The sequence below is a fragment of the Sus scrofa genome, chromosome 2 (assembly GCF_000003025.6).
Source record: "Sus scrofa isolate TJ Tabasco breed Duroc chromosome 2, Sscrofa11.1, whole genome shotgun sequence".
Classification (NCBI taxonomy): Eukaryota; Metazoa; Chordata; class Mammalia; order Artiodactyla; family Suidae; genus Sus; species Sus scrofa.
The window spans coordinates 48,984,635-49,006,546 of NC_010444.4; the positions used below are offsets into that span (position 1 = coordinate 48,984,635).

At 38.2% G+C, this 21,912-nt stretch overlaps 1 protein-coding gene across 2 annotated transcripts in view; it reads left to right on the top strand.

The window, feature by feature from the left end:
• The window catches only part of RNF141 (ring finger protein 141), a 43,373-nt gene continuing 22,345 nt past the window's right edge, over positions 885–21,912 (top strand). The window contains 3 exon segments of one of the 2 annotated variants that reach the window (NM_001252196.1): positions 885–920; positions 14,468–14,667; positions 17,942–18,050. In NM_001252196.1, coding sequence (NP_001239125.1) covers positions 14,525–14,667; positions 17,942–18,050 — 252 coding nt within the window. In that variant the 5' untranslated portion in view covers positions 885–920; positions 14,468–14,524. 2 annotated transcript variants of the gene reach the window in all.

Here is a 21,912-nt window from a genome sequence, read left to right on the forward strand (position 1 = left end):
GGATTAGTTCTTTACAAGGTAAATCAACAAATGACAGGGGGGAGGATGAATGTGGAAACAGGAACAAGCATAAACAGTAGTTTAATTTAGCTGCTAAGCATACAGGCAACAGGGTCAATACCAATTCCTGGAGTTAAACCTTTGCCTTGCTGTTTATATACGGAGTGAACTATTTAAACAAGAGCAATGCCTGTAAAGTGCCTAGTAAAGTATTTAGTACACAATAGATGTTTAATAGAGAGTAATTATTACCTACAAATGTTCTGAAACGCCAAGATTTGGCCAACATAAGTTCATAATAATAATAGTTGCCATGTATTAGGCTTACAATTTTGAACCTGTACTTTGTATTCTCTTTCACACTTCTTAACCTAGGTAGGTGAGCATATGGTCCCTTTTCATGATAAAGAAACGAGACGATATTTGTGTAGCTATACCAGTGGGAGGTTGGAAGCCTAAGTAGTGGCTTGCACTACAACACTCGACCAAACCGGAGCTCGCAGTGCCTTTGTCACCAGCTGGGCTTTTGCTAGGGAGATGGGGCCAGGAGAGGCAGCAATCTGCCAGGCCGCAGCCATGGCCGCCTCATGGAGCCTTAGCCACGGGGAGCCTGCCAGGCAAGGCCTCTCCCGCCGCCACTAGGTCACGGCACCCTTCTCGCCTTTCGCCGCCACCGCTCCCTCTCGGATGGCCTCTGGGCCTGGCCTGGAAGGTGTTCAGAAGAAGGGAAGCCAGAGATCCTGAGCCGAACTTTGCGGAGGAAGGTTGAACACTGTTTCCAAGCAACGCGCTGGAGGCGGGGCTTGTGCGTCACTGAAGTGCGACCAAGTAGCGGACCTAGCAGCCCCGCCGCCCGTGGGGCTGAGCCGCTGGCTGGGGCGGCGCCGCAACTGCCGGAAGCGGGATGCCTTGAACCTGGGGTGAGCTCCGCCTGTCGCCGCTTCTTTTCCCAGCCTCTCTATCACCCTCGGTACAGGAGTAGAAACATAGGCCAGGCTTTGAGTGCCGCTCCGGGCTTCTGTAGGGAAACAAACCCCACCCCGTCGCCTTTTCTAGGCCTCGGCTTAGGACTGGCGCAGTCTTTCTCACTTTGTTTGTAGTAGCTGGGTGTGGAGGTGGCTTTTCCCGTTGTGAGGGGGCGGGTGGTGGCGTTGGAGGGGCGGGGGCGGGAGAGAGCTTTTCTTCCTCGAGCGCGGACCCGCTTTTGAATATTGGCGCCGGTGCAGTCTGTCCGCCAGTGGAGGCAACTGTTGGTCGTAGCGCAGGTGCGCTTGAGGAAGGGTGGTGGTGGGAGGGTGGCGGTTGTGTTTAGTAAACGCCCTGGTGGGGCTGGAAACTGTGAGCCCACAGCGCACTGGACACCCGGTATTAGAAAGCCTTGCCTGGGCTCGGTCTCCTTAACCTGCCTTCCCTTTCTAAATTAGCTTAGACTACTCTTCTTCCCAAAGGTCTGGCCTTGTCGAACCAGCTGCCGTGAGACCCGAAGTTTGCTTGTTAATGGTGGTACTAATTCCTGGAAAGGAAACTTTCTGTTTTCGTTTTTGAAATGATTTATTTCAGTTGTTTTTATTATGTTACAAAATGTAGGTTTATTGTTATTGTTCAAGTTTATCCCCAGTCCCATTAAAATTGTAGTGTACAACCATATTCTGACCCTGTCCTGTTTCACAGTGCCAAATGATTCAGTTATCATCTCTGGCGTATTTTTAAAGAGGCATTGACACTTCCTATGGTTTATAATTCTTTTTTTTTTTTTTTTTTTTTTTTTTTTTGTCTTTTGCCTTTTTAGGGCCCCACTAGCAGATATGGAGGTTCCCATGCTAGGGGTATAATGTGAGCTGTAGCTGTCGGCCTGTGCCACAACATCGCCGGATCTGAGCCATGTCTGAGACCTACACCGCAGCTCACAGCAGGGCCGGATCCTTAACCCACTGAGGGAGGCCAGGGATCCAACCATGCCCTCATGTATGCTAGCGGGGTTAACCACTGAGCCAGGACGCGAATTCCCCTATGGTTTATAATTCTTAGCTCTTGTGCATGAAATGATTCTTTTCCACCACCTTCCGCCCATTTTTTTTTATTATAAAATGAGCTTCCAGTTCTGAATTTCTTCTGGAACATGAAGTGCCCCGGACAAATGATTCTGAATTTTCACCTCTGTATTGAAATCACTCCACTAAAAAGTGTTACTTTCTGAATTTAAAACTCAAAAATAGTGGGAATTTTTCTCCTTTCCTTTGATGCTGACTGCCCGCAGTTTCTAGATGTTTTCTTCCAGGATATGGTTATATGTTTCCAAAATAACCATTTGGTATAAATGAACTTTATATTTGGTGTCTGTAGCCTGATCCTTCTTTTCACATCTGAACTCTTGACACACTTCCTGTCCCCTTCTCCTCCCCAAAAGGCAGAGAAGATCCAGAGAAAATTCTTACAAGTCTAGTTAGTGCATTTTTCCAAATATGAAATTTATCTAGTAAACACACTGGTGATATCAGAAATCTGTTTCGGTCTTAAAGTACTGTCCTTTTATAGTTTTTCTTTCTGTAAAATTTTTGTCTGATTAAGATCTTCGAGCCCAGAAAAGTATTCCAGACTCCATAGTGCTTCTGACTAGTTGTTATAACTGCTGTTAATTTCTTGTCTTGAAAGACCCTGGATAATCTGTTTATAGATTTAGAGTCTGGGTAAGGAATGAGAAGCTATCTTTAGGAACCTAGTTTTTTTGTGCTTAGCACTGATACTAAAGCAGACTTAACAGTGAAATTAGTTGATGATTATTTGGACTATAAATATCTGGTAAGTAAAGAAGTTGATACAAAATTTCATGGAGAACAGGTTTCAGAGGGTTTTCTCAGTACTACAGTGTTTGTGAACCAGTCATGTTGCACTTCCAGGCTTTTCATCTTTGCTTTAATCCTTTTATGAATGGATATGGTTTAAATTTTCATGGAGATTTTTTTTTTCCCCAGCTACCCATGATGTGATTTTCATATCTTTCTAAAGAATATTTGAATCACAACAGTTCATTTGTTAGAAAAATAAGTAACTGAGTGTATGTTACCACCCATCAGAGAATGTGGCATTTTTGGAATCCCTGATATTCTTATGAGTTTCAAAATAACAGTTATTCTTTATTTAGAAAATCCTTCAAATATTTTCTGAAAGCACATTGTTATCCTGCTTGAAAGGACTAAATTATAGGTGGTACAATAGTATGAGAGCTGCCAGTCCTTTGAGAAATCTTAACCAGAGATTTGTCTTGATGAATTCTATGCCAGTGGTTTGCAAATTAACTCCTATTCAGTACTACTGTTTCATGATACAGAGGGAAATATTCTGCTCATAGCAAATAATGAACATTTCTCAATTTACATAAACATTAATGATAAGTTTTTTACAATTTTTATATTTTTTCTTCCATGTATTTTTTTTGTTTGTTTTTGTTTTTGTTTTTGTTTGTCTTTTTGCCATTTCTTGGGCTGCTTCCGTGGCATATGGAGGTTCCCAGGCTAGGGATCTAATCGGAGCTGTAGCTGCCAGCCTACGCCAGAGCCACAGCAACGCAGGATCCGAGCCGCGTCTGCAACCTACACCACAGCTCACGGCAATGCCGGATCGTTAACCCACTGAGCAACGGCAGGGATCGAACCCGCAACCTCATGGTTCCTAGTCGGATTCGTTAACCACTGCGCCACGACGGGAACTCCTGCATGTATTTTTTGTAATTTCAGCATCTCTCCAACTAGTAGGTGACTGAACAAGTTAACAAATGTCAGAATACTAAATTAATAATAAAAAAAACTGTCGACAATATTTACTATATCCATTCGTAAACATTTATGGTGTGCTTATGTATCTGCTAGGAGAAAGAACACAGCTTCCACCCTCATAGAGGGGGATGTTTAAGTGACCTCACTGATGACATGTGCTGTGATAGAAGAATGTGCCGAGTCACCAGAGAGGGACTTTGAAAAACCTGGGGTGGGTGACTAGAGGGTGGCCTCAGCAGATTGTTTTGTGAGCATGCTTGCACACTCTATTGTGATTTTATTGCATATAGATCACAGAGGCATTTTTTTATGCTCATGATGGAGATTAATATTTATCAGTTTATAGTATTCAAAATGAACTGTAAATCTCAGGCCTTTCCACTGAACCAGGTTGAGAACCACTGTTTTTAAGAACAGTGATCATCTCATTTGGAGTGGATAAGCAATGAGATCTTGCTATATATAAAGTGAACAGTGAACTGTATCCAGTCACTTGTGATGGAACATGATGGAAAATAATGTGAGAAAAAAAATGTGCATATATATATATATGTATAACAGGGTCACTTTGCTGGACAGAAGAAATTGACAGAACATTGTAAGTCAACTGTAATAAAATATCTTTTAAAAAGAACATTGAAATAAAGAACAGTGAGGAGTTCCCATCATGGCTCTGGTAACGAACCCAACTAGCATCTATGAGGATGCGGGTTCAATCCCTGGCCTTGTTCACTGGGTTGAATGATCCGGTGTTGCTGTGAGCTGTGGTGTGGAACACCTGCAGCGTATGGAGATTCCCAGGCTAGGGGTCAAATGGGAGCCCTAGCCGCTGGCCTAGACCACAGCCACAGCAATGCCAGATCCAAGCCATGTCTGCAACCTACACCACAGCTCATGGCAAAGCAGGATCCTTAACCCACTGAGTGAGGCCAGGGATCAAACCTGTGTCCTCATGGATACTAGTCAGATTCATTTCCTCTGAGCCACAACAGGAACCCCAATACTGTTCCCTTTTAATCTGAGGAGTTAATGATCACATTTCCCAGATACTAAGTGCAATTATAAGATAACAAGTTAATATGTGACCTCAAATTTTAAACCTTAGTCAAAGTTAGGACATCAGATCAAAACAATGCAGAAACAAAAGGTACTATTTTATTTTAGCGTGGGGGGGGGGGTTTATGGCCACACCAGCAGCATATAAAAATTCCAGGGCCAGGCATTGACCAAGCCACAGCTGCCAACTGGGGCAACCCACTGTGCTGGGCCAGGGATCAAACCCTCACCTTTGCAGCAACCTAGCAAACCACTGCAGTCAGATTCTTAATCCACTGAGTCACAGTGGGAGCTCTGGGAACATTTTTATTGAGGTATAATTGAGGTAGAGTATTATATGAGTTTTGGATATGCAACATAGTGATTCACAATTTTTAAAGGTTGTATTCAATTTATAGTTATAAAATATTGGCCATATTCACTGTATTGTACAATATATCCTTATAGCTTATTTATACAACAGTTGTTTGTACCTCTTAATGCCCTATCCCTGTCTTGTCCGCCCCACTTCCCTCTCCCCACTGACATCTACAAGTTTGTTCTTTATATCTGTGAATGTTTCTTTGTTTTTTTTTGTTTGTTTGTTTTTATGTTTTCTTTGTTTTATTCAAGGCTTATGCTAGGTCTTGGCAATTTCACATAAGTTAGAGAATTAGCCTCTAACACAAAAGGTTGCTAGTGATTTGATTGGGATTGTGTTAACTTATGGATTTATTTAGGACAATTGGTATCTTAACACACAGTCTTTAGATTCATGTGATATCCTCTTTTTTTTTTTTTTTTAAACATAGGTCCTCTCTAATTTCTGGTATTAATGGAGTAATTTTGGGGTTTTTTTGGGTTTTTTTTGTTTTTTTTTTATAATTTTTTTATTTTCCCACTGTACAGCAAGGGGGTCAGGTTATCCTTACATGTATACATTACAATTACATTTTTTCCCCCACCATTTGTTCTGTTGCAACATGAGTATCTAGACAAAGTTCTCAATGCTATTCAGCAGGATCTCCTTGTAAATCTAATCTAAATTGTGTCTGATAAACCCAAGCTCCTGATCCCTTCCACTCCCTCCCCCTCCCATCAGGCAGCCACAAGTCTCTTCTCCAAGTCCATGATTTTCTTTTCTGAGGAGATGTTCATTTGTGCTGGATATTAGATTCCAGTTATAAGTGATATCATATGGTATTTGTCTTTGTCTTTCTGGCTCATTTCACTCAGGATGAGAGTCTCTAGTTCCATCCATGTTGCTGCAAATGGCATTATGTCATTCTTTTTTATGGCTGAGTAGTATTCCGTTGTGTATATATACCACATCTTCCGAATCCAATCACTGTTGATGGACATTTGGGTTGTTTCCATGTCCTGGCTATTATGAATAGTGCTGCAATGAACATGCGGGTGCATGTGTCTCTTTTAAGTAGAGTTTTGTCTGGATAGATGCCCAAGAGTGGGATTGTGGGGTCATATGGAAGTTCTATGTATAGATTTCTAAGGTATCTCCAAACTGTTCTCCATAGTGGCTGTACCAGTTTACATTCCCACCAACAGGGCAGGAGGGTTCCCTTTTCTCCATACCCCCTCCAGCACTTGTTATTTGTGGACTTATTAATGATGGCCATTCTGACTGGTGTGAGGTGGTATCTCGTGGTGGTTTTGATTTGCATTTCTCATATAATCAGCGATGTTGAGCATTTTTTCATGTGTTTGCTGGCCATCTGTATCTCTTCCTTGGAGAAATGTCTATTCAGGTCTTTTGCCCATTTTTCCATTGGTTGATTGGCTTTTTTGCTGTTGGGTTGTATAAGTTGTTTATATATTCTAGAGATTAAGCCCTTGTCGGTTGCATCATTTGAAACTATTTTCTCCATTCTGTAAGTTGTCTTTTTGTTTTCTTTTTGGTTTCCTTTGCTGTGCAAAAGCTTTTCAGTTTGATGAGGTCCCATGGGTTTATTTTTGCTCTTATTTCTATTGCTTTGGGAGACTGACCTGAGAAAATATTCATGATGTTGATGTCAGAGAGTGTTTTGCCTATGTTTTCTTCTAGGAGTTTGATGGTGTCCTGTCTTCTATTTAAGTCTTTCAGCCATTTGGAGTTTATTTTTGTGCATGGTGTGAGGGTGTGTTCTAGTTTCATTGCTTTGCATGCAGCTGTCCAGGTTTCCCAGCAATGCTTGCTGAATAGACTTTCTTTTTCCCATTTTATGTTCTTGCCTCCCTTGTCAAAGGTTAATTGTCCATAGGTGTCTGGGTTTATTTCTGGGTTCTCTATTCTGTTCCATTGGTCTGTCTGTCTGTTTTGGTACCAGTACCACACTGTCTTGATGACTGTGGCTTTGTAATATTTCTTGAAGTCTGGGAAAGTTATGCCTCCTGCTTGGTTTTTGTTTCTCGGGATTGCTTTGGGTTAGGGTTTTCCCTTAGGGTTTTCTAGGTATAGTATCTTGTCATCTGCATACAGTGACAGTTTTATCTCTTCTCTTCCCATATGGATGCCTTTTATTTCTTTTGTTTGTCTAATTGCTGTGGCTAAGACTTCCAAAACTATGTTGAAGAGCAGTGGTGAGAGTGGGCATCCCTGTCTTGTTCCAGATTTGAGTGAGAAGGCTTTCAGTTTTTCCCCATGGAGTATTACATTTGCTGTGGGTTTATCATAAAGGGCTTTGATTATATTCAGGAATGTTCCCTCTATACCCACTTTGGGGAGGGTCTTGATCATGAATGGATGTTGGACTTTGTCAAATGCTTTTTCTGCATCTATTGAGATGATCATATGATTTTTGACTTTTTTTTTGTTAATGTGGTGTATGATGCTGATTGATTTGCGTATGTTGAACCATCCTTGTGAACCTGGGATGAACCCAACCTGGTCATGGTGTATAATTTTTTTGGCATGTTGTTGGATTGGTTGGCTAAGATTTTGTTGAGAATTTTTGCATCTATATTCATCAATGATATTGGCCGATAGTTTTCTTTTTTGGTGGTATCTCTCTCTGGTTTTGGAATGAGGGTGATGGTGGCATCATAGAATGTCTTTGGGAGTATTCCTTCTTCTTCAACCTTTTGAAAGAGTTTAAGGAGGATGGGCACCAATTCCTCTTTATATGTTTGATAAAATTCACCTGTGAAGCCATCTGGTCCTGGACTTTTATTTGTAGGGAGTGATTTTATGACCTCTTCAATTTCATTTCTAGTGATCGGTCTGTTCCGTTGGTCTGTTTCTACTTGATTCAGTTTTGGCAGGCTGTAAGATTCTAGAAAATTGTCCATTTCTTCCAGATTGTCAAACTTGTTGCCATACAGTTGTTCATAGTATTCTCTTATGGTTTTTTGTATTTCTGCTGTATCCGTTGTGATTTCTCCTTTTTCATTTATAATTTTGGTTATTTGGGTTCTTTCTCTCCTCTTTTTAGTGAGCCTGGCCAGGGGTTTGTCAATTTTGTTTACCTTTTCAAAGAACCAGCTCTTGGTTTTATTAATTTTCTCTATTGTTTTTTGAGTCTCTATTTTATTGATTTCTTCTTTGATCTTTATAATTTCCTTCCTTCTGCTGACTTTAGGACTTTTTTGTTCTTCTTTTTCTAATTCATGTAGGTGGAGGGTTAAGTTGTCAATTTGGGATCTTTCTTCTTTTTTGAGAAAGGCCTGTATTGCTATAAATTTCCCTCTGAGCGCTGCTTTCGCAGCTTCCCATAGATTTTGAGAGGTTGTGTCTTCATTATCATTTGTTTCAAGGTATTTTTTAATTTCCTTCTTGATTTCCTCATTGACCCATTGGTTTTTTAGTAGCATGTTGTTTAGTCTTCATGTAGTAGGTTTTTTCTCTTTCCTTTTCCCATGGTTGATTTCTAATTTCATGGCATTTTGGTCAGAGAAGATACTTGAGATAATTTCTACACTCCTAAATTTATTGAGATTAGCTTTGTGTCCCAATATGTGGTCGATTCTTGAGAATGTTCCATGAACATTTGAGAAGAATGTGTATTCTGATTTTTTTGGATGTAGTGTCCTGAAGATATCAATTAAGTCTACCTTTTCTATTGTTTCCTTTAGGATCTCTGTTGCTTTATTGGTTTTCTGTCTAGAGGATCTGTCCATTGATGTGAGGGGGGTATTAAGGTCTCCTACTATGATTGTATTCTCATCAATATCTCCCTTTATGTCTGTTAATATTTGTTGTATGTATCTGGGTGCTCCTATATTTCGGGCATATATGTTGACGATCCAAGGATCCTCTCCTTGGATGGATCCCTTAATCATTAAGTAGTGTCCTTGTTTGTCTTTCTTTATGTCTTTTGTTTTAAAGTCTATTTTGTCTGATATGAGCATTTGGACTCCTGCTTTTCTGTCATGTCTATTGGCGTGAAATATTTTTCCCCACCCTTTCACTTTCAATCTATATGTATCTTTTGTCCTAAGGTGAGTTTCTTGTAGGCAGCATATTGAAGATTTTTGCCTTTTTATCCACTCAGCCACTCTGTGTCTTTTGATTGGGGCATTCAGTCCATTGACATTTAAGGTAGATGATTATTTATTGCCATTTTGAACCTCATGTTCCAGTTGATTCTATGGTTCTCCATTCTTCCTTTCTTTTTTTTTTTTTTTTTTTTTTTTTTTTTTTTTTTTTTTTTATTGGATGGTCTCCTGTTATTATCTGCTTGAGTGTATTTTTTTTTTCATTTTTTTGCAAATGCAATATTTGGTTTTGGTTTGTGGTTGCTCTGTTTTTTAAGTATGCTAACCCCTTCCTATAATTGTGTGTTTTAGCCTGATGGTCCTGTAAGTTCGAACACTTCATTACTATATTAAAATTAAGAAGAGAAACATACAAACAAACAATCAAAAAGGGTTATTTATTTCCTAACATCCCTTGCCCACATTTTATGGTTTTGATGACTCTTTTTTATTTTTTTCTTTTTAATTTTATTTTGTTTGAAGCATGTTCATGATTAAATCTGTATGCTGGCTTATTTGAGTGACTGCTCTCTGATTGCGGTTTTCTCAGTCCTAGTTCTTCCTCTTCTTCTTTTTTTTTTTTTTCTTTTCTTTTTTCTTCCCTTTCCTTCCTTTCTTTTTGGTTTAGAGAAGCCCTTTCAATATTTCCTTTAACCTGGGTTTTGTGTTGCTGTATTCTTTTAGCTTTTGTTTGTTGGAAAAAAATTTTTGTTTCCCCTTCTATTTTAAATGATATTCTTGCTGGATAGAGTATTCTAGGTTGCATATTTTTTCCTTTGAGCACTTTAAATATCTCTTGCCATTCCCTCCTGGCCTGTAGTGTTTCTGTAGAGAAATGAGCTGATAATCTTACGGGGGTTCCCTTGTAGGTAACATTCTGCTTTTCTCTTGTGTTTCTTTGTTTTATTATATTCACTAGTTTGTTTTATTTTTTAGGTTCTACAGGTAAGTGATATCATACAGTATTTGTCTTTCTTTGTCTGAATTATTTTACTAAGCATAATACCCTCCAGGTCCATCTATGTTGTTGCAGATGGCAAAATATTCAATTGTTTTATATATATATATATATTTATATATTTATATAAATAAATAAACACACACATCACATCTTCTTTATCCATTCATCTGTCATGGACATTTAGGTTGTTTCCATGTCTTAGCTATTGTAAATAGTGCTGCTTTGAATATGGAGGTGCATGTATCTTTATGAATTAGTTTTTTCCAGATATATGCCCAGATGTGGAATTGCTGGATCATAAGGTAGCTGAATTTTTAGTTTTGTGAGGAACCTCCATACTATTTTCCATAGTGGCTGCACCAGTTTACCTTCCCACCAACAGTGTAGGAGGTTTCCTTCACTCCACACCCTGTCCAGTATTATTTGTAGTCTTCTTAACAGTGGACTTTCTGACTGGTGTGTGGGGATACCTCATTGTAGTTTTGATTTTCATTTCTCTAGTAATTAGTGATGTTGAGCATCTTTCCTGCCTGTTGGCCATCTGTATGTCTTCTTTGGAGAAGTGTCTGTTTAGGTCTTCTGCCTATTTTTTTATTGGGCTGGCTTTTTTTTTTTTTTTTTTTTTTTGTCTTTTTGTCTTTTTGCTTTTGAGGGCCACTCCTGCAGCATAGGGAGGTTCCCAGGCTAGGGGTCCAATCTGAGCTGTAGCCACAGGCCTACGCCACAGCCACAGCAGCAACTCAGGATCTGAGCCACATCTGTGACCTACACCAGAGCTCACAGCAACGACAGATCCTTAACCCACTGAGCAAGGCCAGGGATGGAACCTACAACCTCATGGTTCCTAGTCAGATTCGTTAACCACTGAGCCATGACAGTAACTCCAGCTTTTTTTTTTTTTTAATTGAGTTGTATGAGCTGTGTGTGTGTGTATGAGATATATATATATATATATATTTTTTTTTTTTTTGGACATTAAGCTCTTGTTGGTTGCATCTTTTGCAAATATTTTCTCCCATTCTCTAGGTTCTTTTGGTTTTGCTTATGGTTTCCTTTGCTGTTCAAAAGCTTGTAAGTTTGATTAGATCCCATTTATTTTTGCTTTTATTTTCATTGTCTTGGATGACTGACCTAAGAAAACATTGGTATGATTTATGTCAGAGAATGTTTTGCCTATGTTCTTTATATTTTAGTGTTGTAACTTTTAATTTTTTGATTAAGTGATAAAGCAGATTTCCTGACAAATTTTTTAGTATAAATTGTTAATGTTTTACCTGCGTTATATGATATGAGTGTTAATTCAGGTAAAGTAAAATGATAGTCTTTTTAAAAATTTTATTGAAGTGTAGTGTTACTTTCTGCTGTACAGCAGAGTGATTCACTGATACATATACACATGTTTCTCCCCATCTAGTTTATCACAGAATGTTGAGTAGATTTCTCTGTGCCATACATAGCCAGAAAATGATAGTCTTTGATAGGTAAATAAGATGGAATTTCTTGGAGGAGGGGGTATCAGATTTTTTTTAATTGTAATGCTTTTTTTTTTTCTAACTTTATTTTTTAACTTTACTCTTAGCTTTGTGACTTTGTTATTTTAACCTCTGCACTTATTTCCTTAACCATCCTGTTTCTTCATCTATAAAATGGTTATCATGGGGATTTAAGTGATTGAATTCCTGAATACATGTAAAGTTCTTAGAAGATTGTGTTACACAATGGAAGTGGTCAATGGGTATTAGTTAATTTTACTATTATTAATGGTATTCTTACTGAATTAGGATTTCTATCTTCAGTTATAGAATATATCATGATATATAAATACCAAAAAAAAAAAAATTATAGGAGTTCCCGTTGTGGCGCAGTGGTTAACGAATCTGACTAGGAACCATGAGGTTGCGGTTCCATCCCTGCCCTTGCTCAGTGGGTTAACGATCCGGCGTTGCCGTGAGCTGTGGTGTAGGTCACAGATGTGGCTCGGATCCCGAGTTGCTGTGGCTCTGGCGTAGGCTGGCAGCTACAGCTCCAATTAGACCCCTAGCCTGGGAACCTCCATATGCCGCGGGAGCGGCCCAAGAAATGGCAAAAAGAAAAAAAAAAAAAAATTTATTTTCTGTTTTAACCATATCTCAATGCTTGATATTCTGATAAATCATTATTTACCAAAAGGGAAAAAAAACTGTCTAGAATAAAAACATTGAACTCTTCTCTAGCCATAGTACATAGAATTATGTCTTTCAAGAATTTAGAATAAGTGATGATTAAATGTTTCGTGATTAAATTTAAAGCCAGTTCTGTAAATTACTGATTTACACTGATAGTAGATTATTAAAGTAGTGATGCAGACTTGTAACTAAAATATCACCTTCATATTTAGGAAAAAAATTAGATAAATTTTAGGTTAAAAATACCAGAAGGAGGAGTTCCCGTCATAGCACAATGGAAATGAATCTGACTAGTATCCCTGAGGATGTAGGTTTGATCCCTGGCCTTGCTCATTTGGGGCTCTGGTGTTGTCATGAGCTCTGTTGTAGGTCAGACATGGCTTAGATCTGACATTGCTGTGGCTGTGGTGTAGACAAGTAGATGCAGCTCCAATTAGACCCTGAGCCCAGAAACTTCCATATGCCACAGGTGCGGCCCTAATCAACAACAACAAAAAGCAAAAACAAACAAAAGCTAAAGGAGTTGAAAAGCAAAAGGTGATTTTTTTTTCCTAATTGGAAAATGTAAGGTAGTTGAATAAGCTAACTTTTTTTTTTTTTTTTTTTGATCTTTTTAGGTATATGCAGCATATGGAGGTTCCCGGGCTAGGGGTCGAATTGGAGCTGTAGCTGCTGGCCTACACCACAGCCACAGCAACATCAGATCCGAGCTGCGTCTGTGACCTACATCACATTTCATGGCAATGCCGGATTCTCAACCCACTGAGCGAGGCCAGGGATCAAACCCACATCCTCATGGTTACTGGTTGGGTTCGTTAACCACTGAGCCATGACAGGAACTCCAAATAAGCTAACATTTTAATTTCTAGATTTTTCAAATAAAAGTCTTTAATTTACATATATATATATGTATATATATATATATAGTTGTTGTTTTTGTCTCGTCTTTTTGCTATTTCTTGGGCCGCTCCCGCAGCATATGGAGGTTCCCAGGCTAGGGGTCCAATCGGAGCTGTAGCCACCTGGCCTATACCAGAGCCACAGCAATACGGGATCCGAGCCACATCTGCGGCCTACACTACAGCTCATGGCAACGCTGGATCGTTAACCCACTGAGCAAGGGCAGGGACCGAACCTGCAACCTCATGGTTCCTAGTCAGATTCGTTAACCACTGCGCCACGACAGGAACTCCTGTTGTTGTTTTGCTTTTTAGGGCCACACCTGCGCCATATAGAAGTTCCCAGGCTAGGGGTTGAATTGGAGCTACAGCTGCCAGCCTAGGCCACAGCCACAGCAACACTGGATTGGAGCTGTGACTTTGACCTACACCACAGCTCACAGTGACACTGATCTTTAACCCACTGAGCGAGGCCAGGGATTGAACCAAATCCTCATGGATACTAGTTGGGTTTGTTACTGCTGAGCCACAACAGGAACTCCTTAATTTACATATATTTTACAATTAAGTTGTACATTTATAAAAGTAAACAAAATTTTTAGCTAGCCTATTTATATCATGATTATATCATTTATAGCATGTATACATAGTATATCAGTGTTTATGAGCAGTAGAATTTGAAAAACATGAGTTCAAAGTTCACTCAAGCCATTTACCAACTGTTTAACTTTTACTCAGCTCTATTTCTCTATTTACATTTTATCTGTAAAATAGGATTATAATAATGCCTACCTCTTAGGGTTGTTGGGAGAAATAAAGGAGATAATATATGGAAAGCCCTTAGTTTGGAACCTGACATGTGGTAAGCAGTCAGGAAATGTTCTTAGGAAAATTATATAAGATAAACAAGCTCCCTGTTAAATACAGTCACTTAAATGTGTGTGTGTGATGGTTTTGACTTGGCAAAATTACAGGAATTAGAGGTTCATTGCCCTCCCAGTAAGGTAAATGAGTCCTCTTCTCATTTAACTATATAATCTTAAAAAATAAAACTGTAAATCTCTACTTAAAATATAGTTGTTTAAATATATTCCACTTTAGGCTTATGTAAGTCTGTTGACATCTCACTTAAAGATATTCCTATTTTTCTTCATTTTCTCGAAGGAATAGAAACTATGTGAAGCAGTATTCTTTCTGGATTTCATAAGACGTCACTTCATCATGGGACAGCAAATTTCGGATCAGACGCAGTTGGTTCTTAACAAGTTACCAGAAAAAGTAGCAAAACATGTCACATTGGTTCGAGAAAGTGGCTCCTTAACTTATGAAGAATTTCTTGGGAGAGTAGCTGAACTTAATGATGTGTAAGGCGTGCTCTTTTTTCATTTTATTTTCCCCTCTGATGTGTGCCCCGATGTTGTGACTATCTGAGAGGTAACTGGAAGTATTGATTGGTAAGACAATATTTTCAGTAGCAGAAAATATTTATTGAATACTCTAAGCTTCTATGTGGCTACTTAAAAAAATGTCATAGGACCAAAAGAATGGAGGGAACTTCAGTTTGAACACAAACGTATAAATTGACCCTTGATTGAAAGCACTAAAGGAGGTGCATATCAGAAGTGAATATAGGAGTTCCCGTCGTGGCGCAGTGGTTAACGAATCCGACTAGGAACCATGAGGTTGCGGGTTCGGTCCCTGCCCTTGCTCAGTGGGTTAACGATCCAGCATTGCCGTGAGCTGTGGTGTAGGTTGCAGACATGGCTCGGATCCCGCGTTGCTGTGGCTCTGGCGTAGGCCGGTGGCTACAGCTCCGATTCAACCCCTGGCCTGGGAACCTCCATATGCCGTGGGAGCAGCCCAAGAAATAGCAACAACAACAACAAAAGACAAAAAAAAAAAAAAGAAGTGAAGAAGTGAATATACCAGTTAGTCACTGTAGAGAATGGCTCCTAGGACAGTTGAAGAGCACTCAGGTTTCTGTACATCAACCAGTTCATCTAGATAATAAATCTTCTACTTGTTCGCTGAATCATTATTTTGCCATATATATATATATGGTAATAATTGATTTGTCATCACTGATAAGACATTTTGTTTATAAGTATTTTCTAATTAGCTAACATCTTTAAATCTCTACTTAACTTTTTTTGTTAGTTTTTTGTTGTTTTTGCTTTTGGCTGCACCTGTGTTAACGTGTAAGTTCCCTAGCCAGGGATCGAACCTGAGCCACAGTTGGGACCCTAGCCACAGCAATGACAATGCTCGGTCCTGAACCCACTGTGCCACCAAGGAAATCCCTCTACTTAAAATTTTGAATGGATTTCTAAATGGAATATAAACTTCTCTACCTCCTTAAAGAGCACACCTACTAGAATTTAGTTTAGCTTTCTCTTTGTGAGTTATTCTTTGTTAAAGCAATTTTTAAATTGATCTCTATAGAAATTATTAAAATACACAGGGCTCTTTTTCCCTGAATAACCCCAGATTGTCACACTTTTAAATATTCCATTTTTGTTTCTGTGTTCTTCCCTAGTGACAGGAGTGCAGATGTCACTTCTCTCTGTTAAGTCTTCCTTTAGCACCACCCATATCCACCTTTCTATGTCTACATATCTTCATTCTCCCTGGAGTTATAACTTACTGGCATAAGTGAGATCTTAAAGATTCTCTCTTTGGTCTATTCAATTTAGCTAACATTCACTGAGCACAGAGTATATGCAAGGCACTCTGCCTAAAGTGGTTAATCCAAGTATTAATGACAGATCCAGCTTTCCCTAAGCCTGAAGTTCTTCCCACTATCACAAATTACCTTTCCTTATACCCCAAAAAGGCCAAACAAAATCACCTAGCAGTCTGGGGCCACTTAGTGTATATAAATTTATATTATAGTTGTTATTAATGGTTTAGAGTAAAATACACGGGTGTACTCCCTAAGCTTTGTGATAGCTCTGTTGGGTAAGTGACGTACTTGGCTATCTAGAACACACTAGATAAAGAGAGAAATACAGCCTTTTTATGGACATGGCTGGAATATCCTGTTATAAGCCAGTCATGAAGAATAAAAGCAGTCTTAACTCTTAGTCTTAGAAGATCATTTTTTTTAGGAACACTGGATTTCACTCATTAAAAAAAAAGTATATGTAAATGCATAAAAAATGGACTAGAAGGATGCACACTGAGTCTCAGGAGAGTTGATAGAAGGCAGGGAGCAGTGAAGGAAGGTTTTATATTTAACTGTGTATAATGTGTATTGTCTGATCTTTTATAATAAAAATGTCATGGGTTTTTAAAACTCTAGCATTTTACTTTGTTCCCTTTTTTTCCTTTCTTTTTTTAAAGGATCATCCAAATGGTAACATTTGGGGCATTACTTTTGAGACCATATTCTTAAGGAATAAAATTATATTGAGAATTTAATTGTGTCATAAGGTTGTAATACTTTTTTATGTTTGTTGTTTCAACTTTTTTGAAGATTAATCAATGACATTTACCATCCTGTTAGAGTCTTACAACTTACGTACAATCCACCTAGTCTACTCTGTGAAATTTTGTTTTCTGGCCTAAAGATACTGGATAAATCGTATCCTTTGAAAGCATCCACAAGCTCAGCTCACTGCATATTACAGAGGTGATGGCAAAGAGTATCTCCCTTTTATTTATTCTTTTATTTATTTAGCACAGAATGTTTCTGACTGGATTTGCTTCTTAAAACCAACTCCCCAAGTTCAGTGGTGTCTGAGAACTGTAAAGTTAAACCTACACAAAAGAAGCCTGGCTTGGTATCTAGAAAACAGAACTGGAAACTGGCAGTACTACTTTTCACTGGCAGACTTTGTTACCTAGGGCTGGTTGCTTAATTTTCAGTGACCTCAATTTATTTAGCTGTAAGTCCCTTAGTTCTGAGTGTGATATCCCCACTGGTACTCAGAGAGAAATGTGAATAATGATAAAAGGGAGCTGCAGTACTTAATTATGTCTTTGAATTGATGTAAATTGGCATTGAAGCACAATATTGAATTATCCTAAAAAGTGTTATATTTTTATGTTAGTATCCTGTCACTTTCTAAATTTGAATTACTCTGCTAGGGGAAGACAGTAAAGTTATATAAACATCTCAAAATCATTTGCTTCACTGACAGTTTCAAATTGTCTAAAACTTTTCTTCAAAGAGGTATGTAAATGTTGTTTAAGGAAAGACTTAACCAAGAGCACGACTTTTTCCTGCTTTATGTATACCCAAGGCAATAGTCAAAATTTGGATAAATGAAACCAGCTAACTTTTTTAAGTATCTGATTCCTTGCACATGTTTCTCCTAGCTGTCTTTGTTAGAAATTTAAAGACCATTGAGATATAGATATGACAAAAAGATATTTGGAAATACCATTCCCTTATGTTGTTGACCTTGGAAATTAAATTGTATGTTTATAGTCAAACATTCTGTATACCCCAGTGTTTTAAGAATCTAATTATTACAGTCATTGTTATTTGTCTTTGTGTGTTTTCTTCACATTCCTTCTCTGTTTTAAACTTTCTCTGTTTTTAAACTTCTCTGTTTTAAACGAAACCTGGTTTCGTAGCTCCATTATTTTATATAACTTTTCGTAAAATTAACAAATGTGTTTGTCTCTTTTCAGGACTGCTAAAGTTGCTTCTGGCCAGGAAAAGCATCTTCTTTTCGAGGTACAACCTGGGTCTGATTCCTCTGCCTTTTGGAAGGTGGTTGTACGCGTAGTCTGTACCAAGGTGAGAGTGATAGAGACTTCCAACTTCGAGCTTAGACTACTGTGGTGGTTAGAACCACATTTAGTAGTGTAATATAATGTAGTGGAAATAAATGTTTATAATTTGGTTGTTATTAACATTTATTTGTACAACTACGTAGAACAGTTTTGATACTATTTTTGCCTACCAAGTTAACTGTTTGAATCTCACTAGTTGTGTAATTGCCGTATAGCAGAAATTGTTATAATCAAGAAAGATGGTAGTAAACTCTCATCCTTACCTTCTACCTCACTTTTTGGATTTCAACTGACTGTGGAATCCTAAGGTGACACCTCACTTAGTTCTAGGATGACTCTTTCAAAATTTAGTTATCTTAGGAGATCTTTTCTTTTAAAGAATACTAGGTTTTATTCATTAAATGATAATTTAAAAATCCATTAGAAAGTTTCGGTTTTTTGAAAGGTTTTTACAAGCTGACTTTTAATTATAGAATGGATTGTGAGTTTTTTGGATTTTTTTAGTAATTTTTAGATATTGAATGGATTTTTCATCATCAATGTGCTGTCTCAGTTCATCTTTAAATTTTAGGTAATTGAATATATCAACTGTGCTAAAAAAGAAATATAATAAAAGCTATCATAGAGAATAAGGAAGGCTCTTCCCCTAATAGGTAGATTAGAATAGCTGGTTCTTAACCTTTTCAAGGCCACAGAACTTTGGGTGAAAATGAAGGAATGGATTTTATTAAGCTTCCTCCTGTCCCAACCCCTACTCTAAAATCATCCATATGCATATAAACAGCAAGTTGGTCATTCGTGAATGCCCTTAATTCTACCCCTCATCAATCCATAATGAACTTCTGGATAAGGAGATTTTTCTTCTTTTGTATTATGGACTCTGAAGTTACCGAAATAAAATGCTGCATTTTCCCAGAGGATTGTTTGCTACTACTGTGCTATGAGTATGGTAGGATTTTGATCAAACTTGAAAGGTAATCAATTTAAGTAGTAAAAGAACTTTAAAAAGGATTAGAGGAGCAAAAATCTTAATTTCAGACTTGGCCAAGTACCTGAAATTGAATGGAGCCTGTTAAAGATTACAGTTGATTAAGAGAAAATATGCAGTATAGTTTAATACCATTCAGCTGAATCTGTCCACATCTAACATTTGCTTATTTTTTTTAAAAGTCCAAATATTAAAAAGCATTGTAATAGCTGCCAGAGAACCAAATTTTTTTTGCATTATTCATCACAGAGGTAGCTAATGTGATTCTAGTATGGGTAGCAGTGTAACTTTATATAGTGTATATATAATGTGTTACAAATCATAACACAGTACACGGAAATATTGACAACTTGGATCATATTTTGTTATTTATACTTCAATTCCTGGGCTCAAAAATTGTATACCAATTATACATTTTTCCATTTTCTGTTTTCTTTGTTTCTGTTAGTGGGTTTGTTAATATCTATATTTATAAATAAATATTAATTATTTTTATATTTATATTTTTATTTATATTTAATTAGAGGTTTTTATAGTGTTATAAATATGCATACTCCCAAAAGAATTTTGGGGATATGAAACTTTTGACTTTGCAAAGGAATAAGGTAAAGAAGAAATGACCAGTTGGGCTTAAAACATGCAAAATCTGGAGTTCCTGTTGTGGCTCAGTGGAAACGAATCTGACTAGCATCCTTAAAGATGCAGGTTTGATTCCTGGCTTCACTCAGTGGGTTAAGGATCTGGCCTTGCTGTGAGCAGTGGTGTAGGTCGGGGGGATCCTGCGTTGCTGTGGCTGTGGTGTAGGATGGCAGCCGTGGCTTGGATTCAACCCCTAGCCTAGGAACGCCATATGCAAGTTTACACTAGACATAGTCTTTCGGGACTATTTGAAAGTCAACTTCAGAGGACACATGGGTGAATTTATAAGAACTCTAGTGAAAAAGGTCGTTTCTGAAAAACACGCTTTTTTTTCTCCTTTTCTTGCTCTCTCCTCAGTAACTAGCCAGCTGATCTTGCCAGTTTTACCTCTACCAAGTTTCACTGGAGTTTATTTGTAAGACAAAGTTTCACACTCTAAAGAAGACTATAATTAATGCTAAGGCCCCTCTTTTCTCATCCAGATTGCCTTAGATTCTGTGGTTAATCTCCACACCTTAAGACTTTTCTCCTAATTCTAATTTACAACGCTGTGAGAATAACCTTTCTAAAGCACAGCTCTTATCAGGCAGCTTTTCTGCTTAAAATTCCTCAACAGTTCTTTGGCCTCAAAATAGTCCCAACTCTTTAACCTGGCATTTGAGGCCCTCTATAATATGGCTCCAAACTATCTTTTCTGTTTTACCACTGTCCCCTTTTGCAGTCTATTAGTCTCACCAGGTTTAACTAATTTAAGACTGTATAGCTGTTACTTTCCCATCTTGGTGCTTCTGCTCATTGAGTTCCCTCACCTGAATATCCATTCCTTTGTCATTTAAATTGCCGTCAGCTGTAAGTCACAGAAAACCCCTGTCCCACCATTTTAAACAAAAACACATTTATTTCCTCACTTGACAAGAAATCCTAATATAAAGTATCTTCTGGACTGGCTAATTCAGAGACCTAGCAGATCCTTCAGTATTGGATCAGTATTAGCTCACATCATCTTATAACTATGCTGGCAGAGGATGTGACTCCTGTGATTGGTTTAGATTAGACTAACCAGGATTGATTCCTGAATCATTTCAGGGAGTGTTAAGCACCAAAACAAAATTAGGACTCTACTGGCAATGAAAAGTAGGAATGGCATATGAAAAATCAGTTTTTGGCCCATCATTTATTTCTGAATGTCTAAACTTGATGTCTCTTTAAAAGTCCACCTCAAATACTATCTCATCTGTAAAGTCATCCCTAACAAATTCTCTTGGCTCTTCTAAACTCCATCAACACTTTGTTTATACTTCATGATTAAATCCTACATTAAGAATAGAATTATTGGAGTTCCCGTCATGGTGCAGTGGTTAATGCATCCGACTAGGAACCATGAGGTTGCGGGTTCAATCCCTGGCCTTGTTCAGCGGGTTAAGGATCCAGCATTGCTGTGAACTGTGGTGTAGGTTGCAGATGTGGCTCGGATCCCGCGTTGCTGTGGCTCTGGCGTAGGCCGGTGGCTACAGCTCCGATTCGACCCCTAGCCTGGGAACCTCCATATGCCGTAGGAAGCGGCCCTCGAAAAGGCAGAAAGACAAAAAAAAGAATAGAATTATTTATTTAGGTTCTTAGTTCACCTGGTAGATAGTAAGCTCCCAAGGGCAGGAACTCTGTCTAGGTTCATCCTTGAATATCTTACAGCCTGTAGTGCTTTGTACTTAGTAAGAATGCAGTATATGTTTTTTGTTTGTTTTGTTTTGGGGCTTTTTTTTTTTTTTTTTGCTTTTTTTAGGGCCGCACCAACAGCATATGGAGGTTCTCAGGCTGGGGGTCGAATCAGAGCTCTAGATGATGGCCTGTGCCACAGCCCCAGCAACGCAGGATCTGAGCCATGTCTGCGACCTACACCACAGCTCACAGCAATGCCACATCCTTAACCCACTGAGCAAGGCCAGGGATCAAACTTGGGTCCTCATGAATGCTAGTCAGATTCATTTCCCCTAAGCCACAATAGGAACTCCAAGAATTCAGTATATATTGAGTGAACAAAAATCTGTTGAAGAAATATTCTCATTTTAAATGGAATAGGTTGAAGCTTTCCTTATTTATTATTTTTAAAGTTTAATTGAAGTATAAATCAATATTGTGTTAAATTCTGTACAGCAGAGTGATTCGGTTATACATAAATATTCTTTTTCATTTTCTTTTTCATTATGGTTTATCACAGGATATTGAATATGGTTCCCTATGC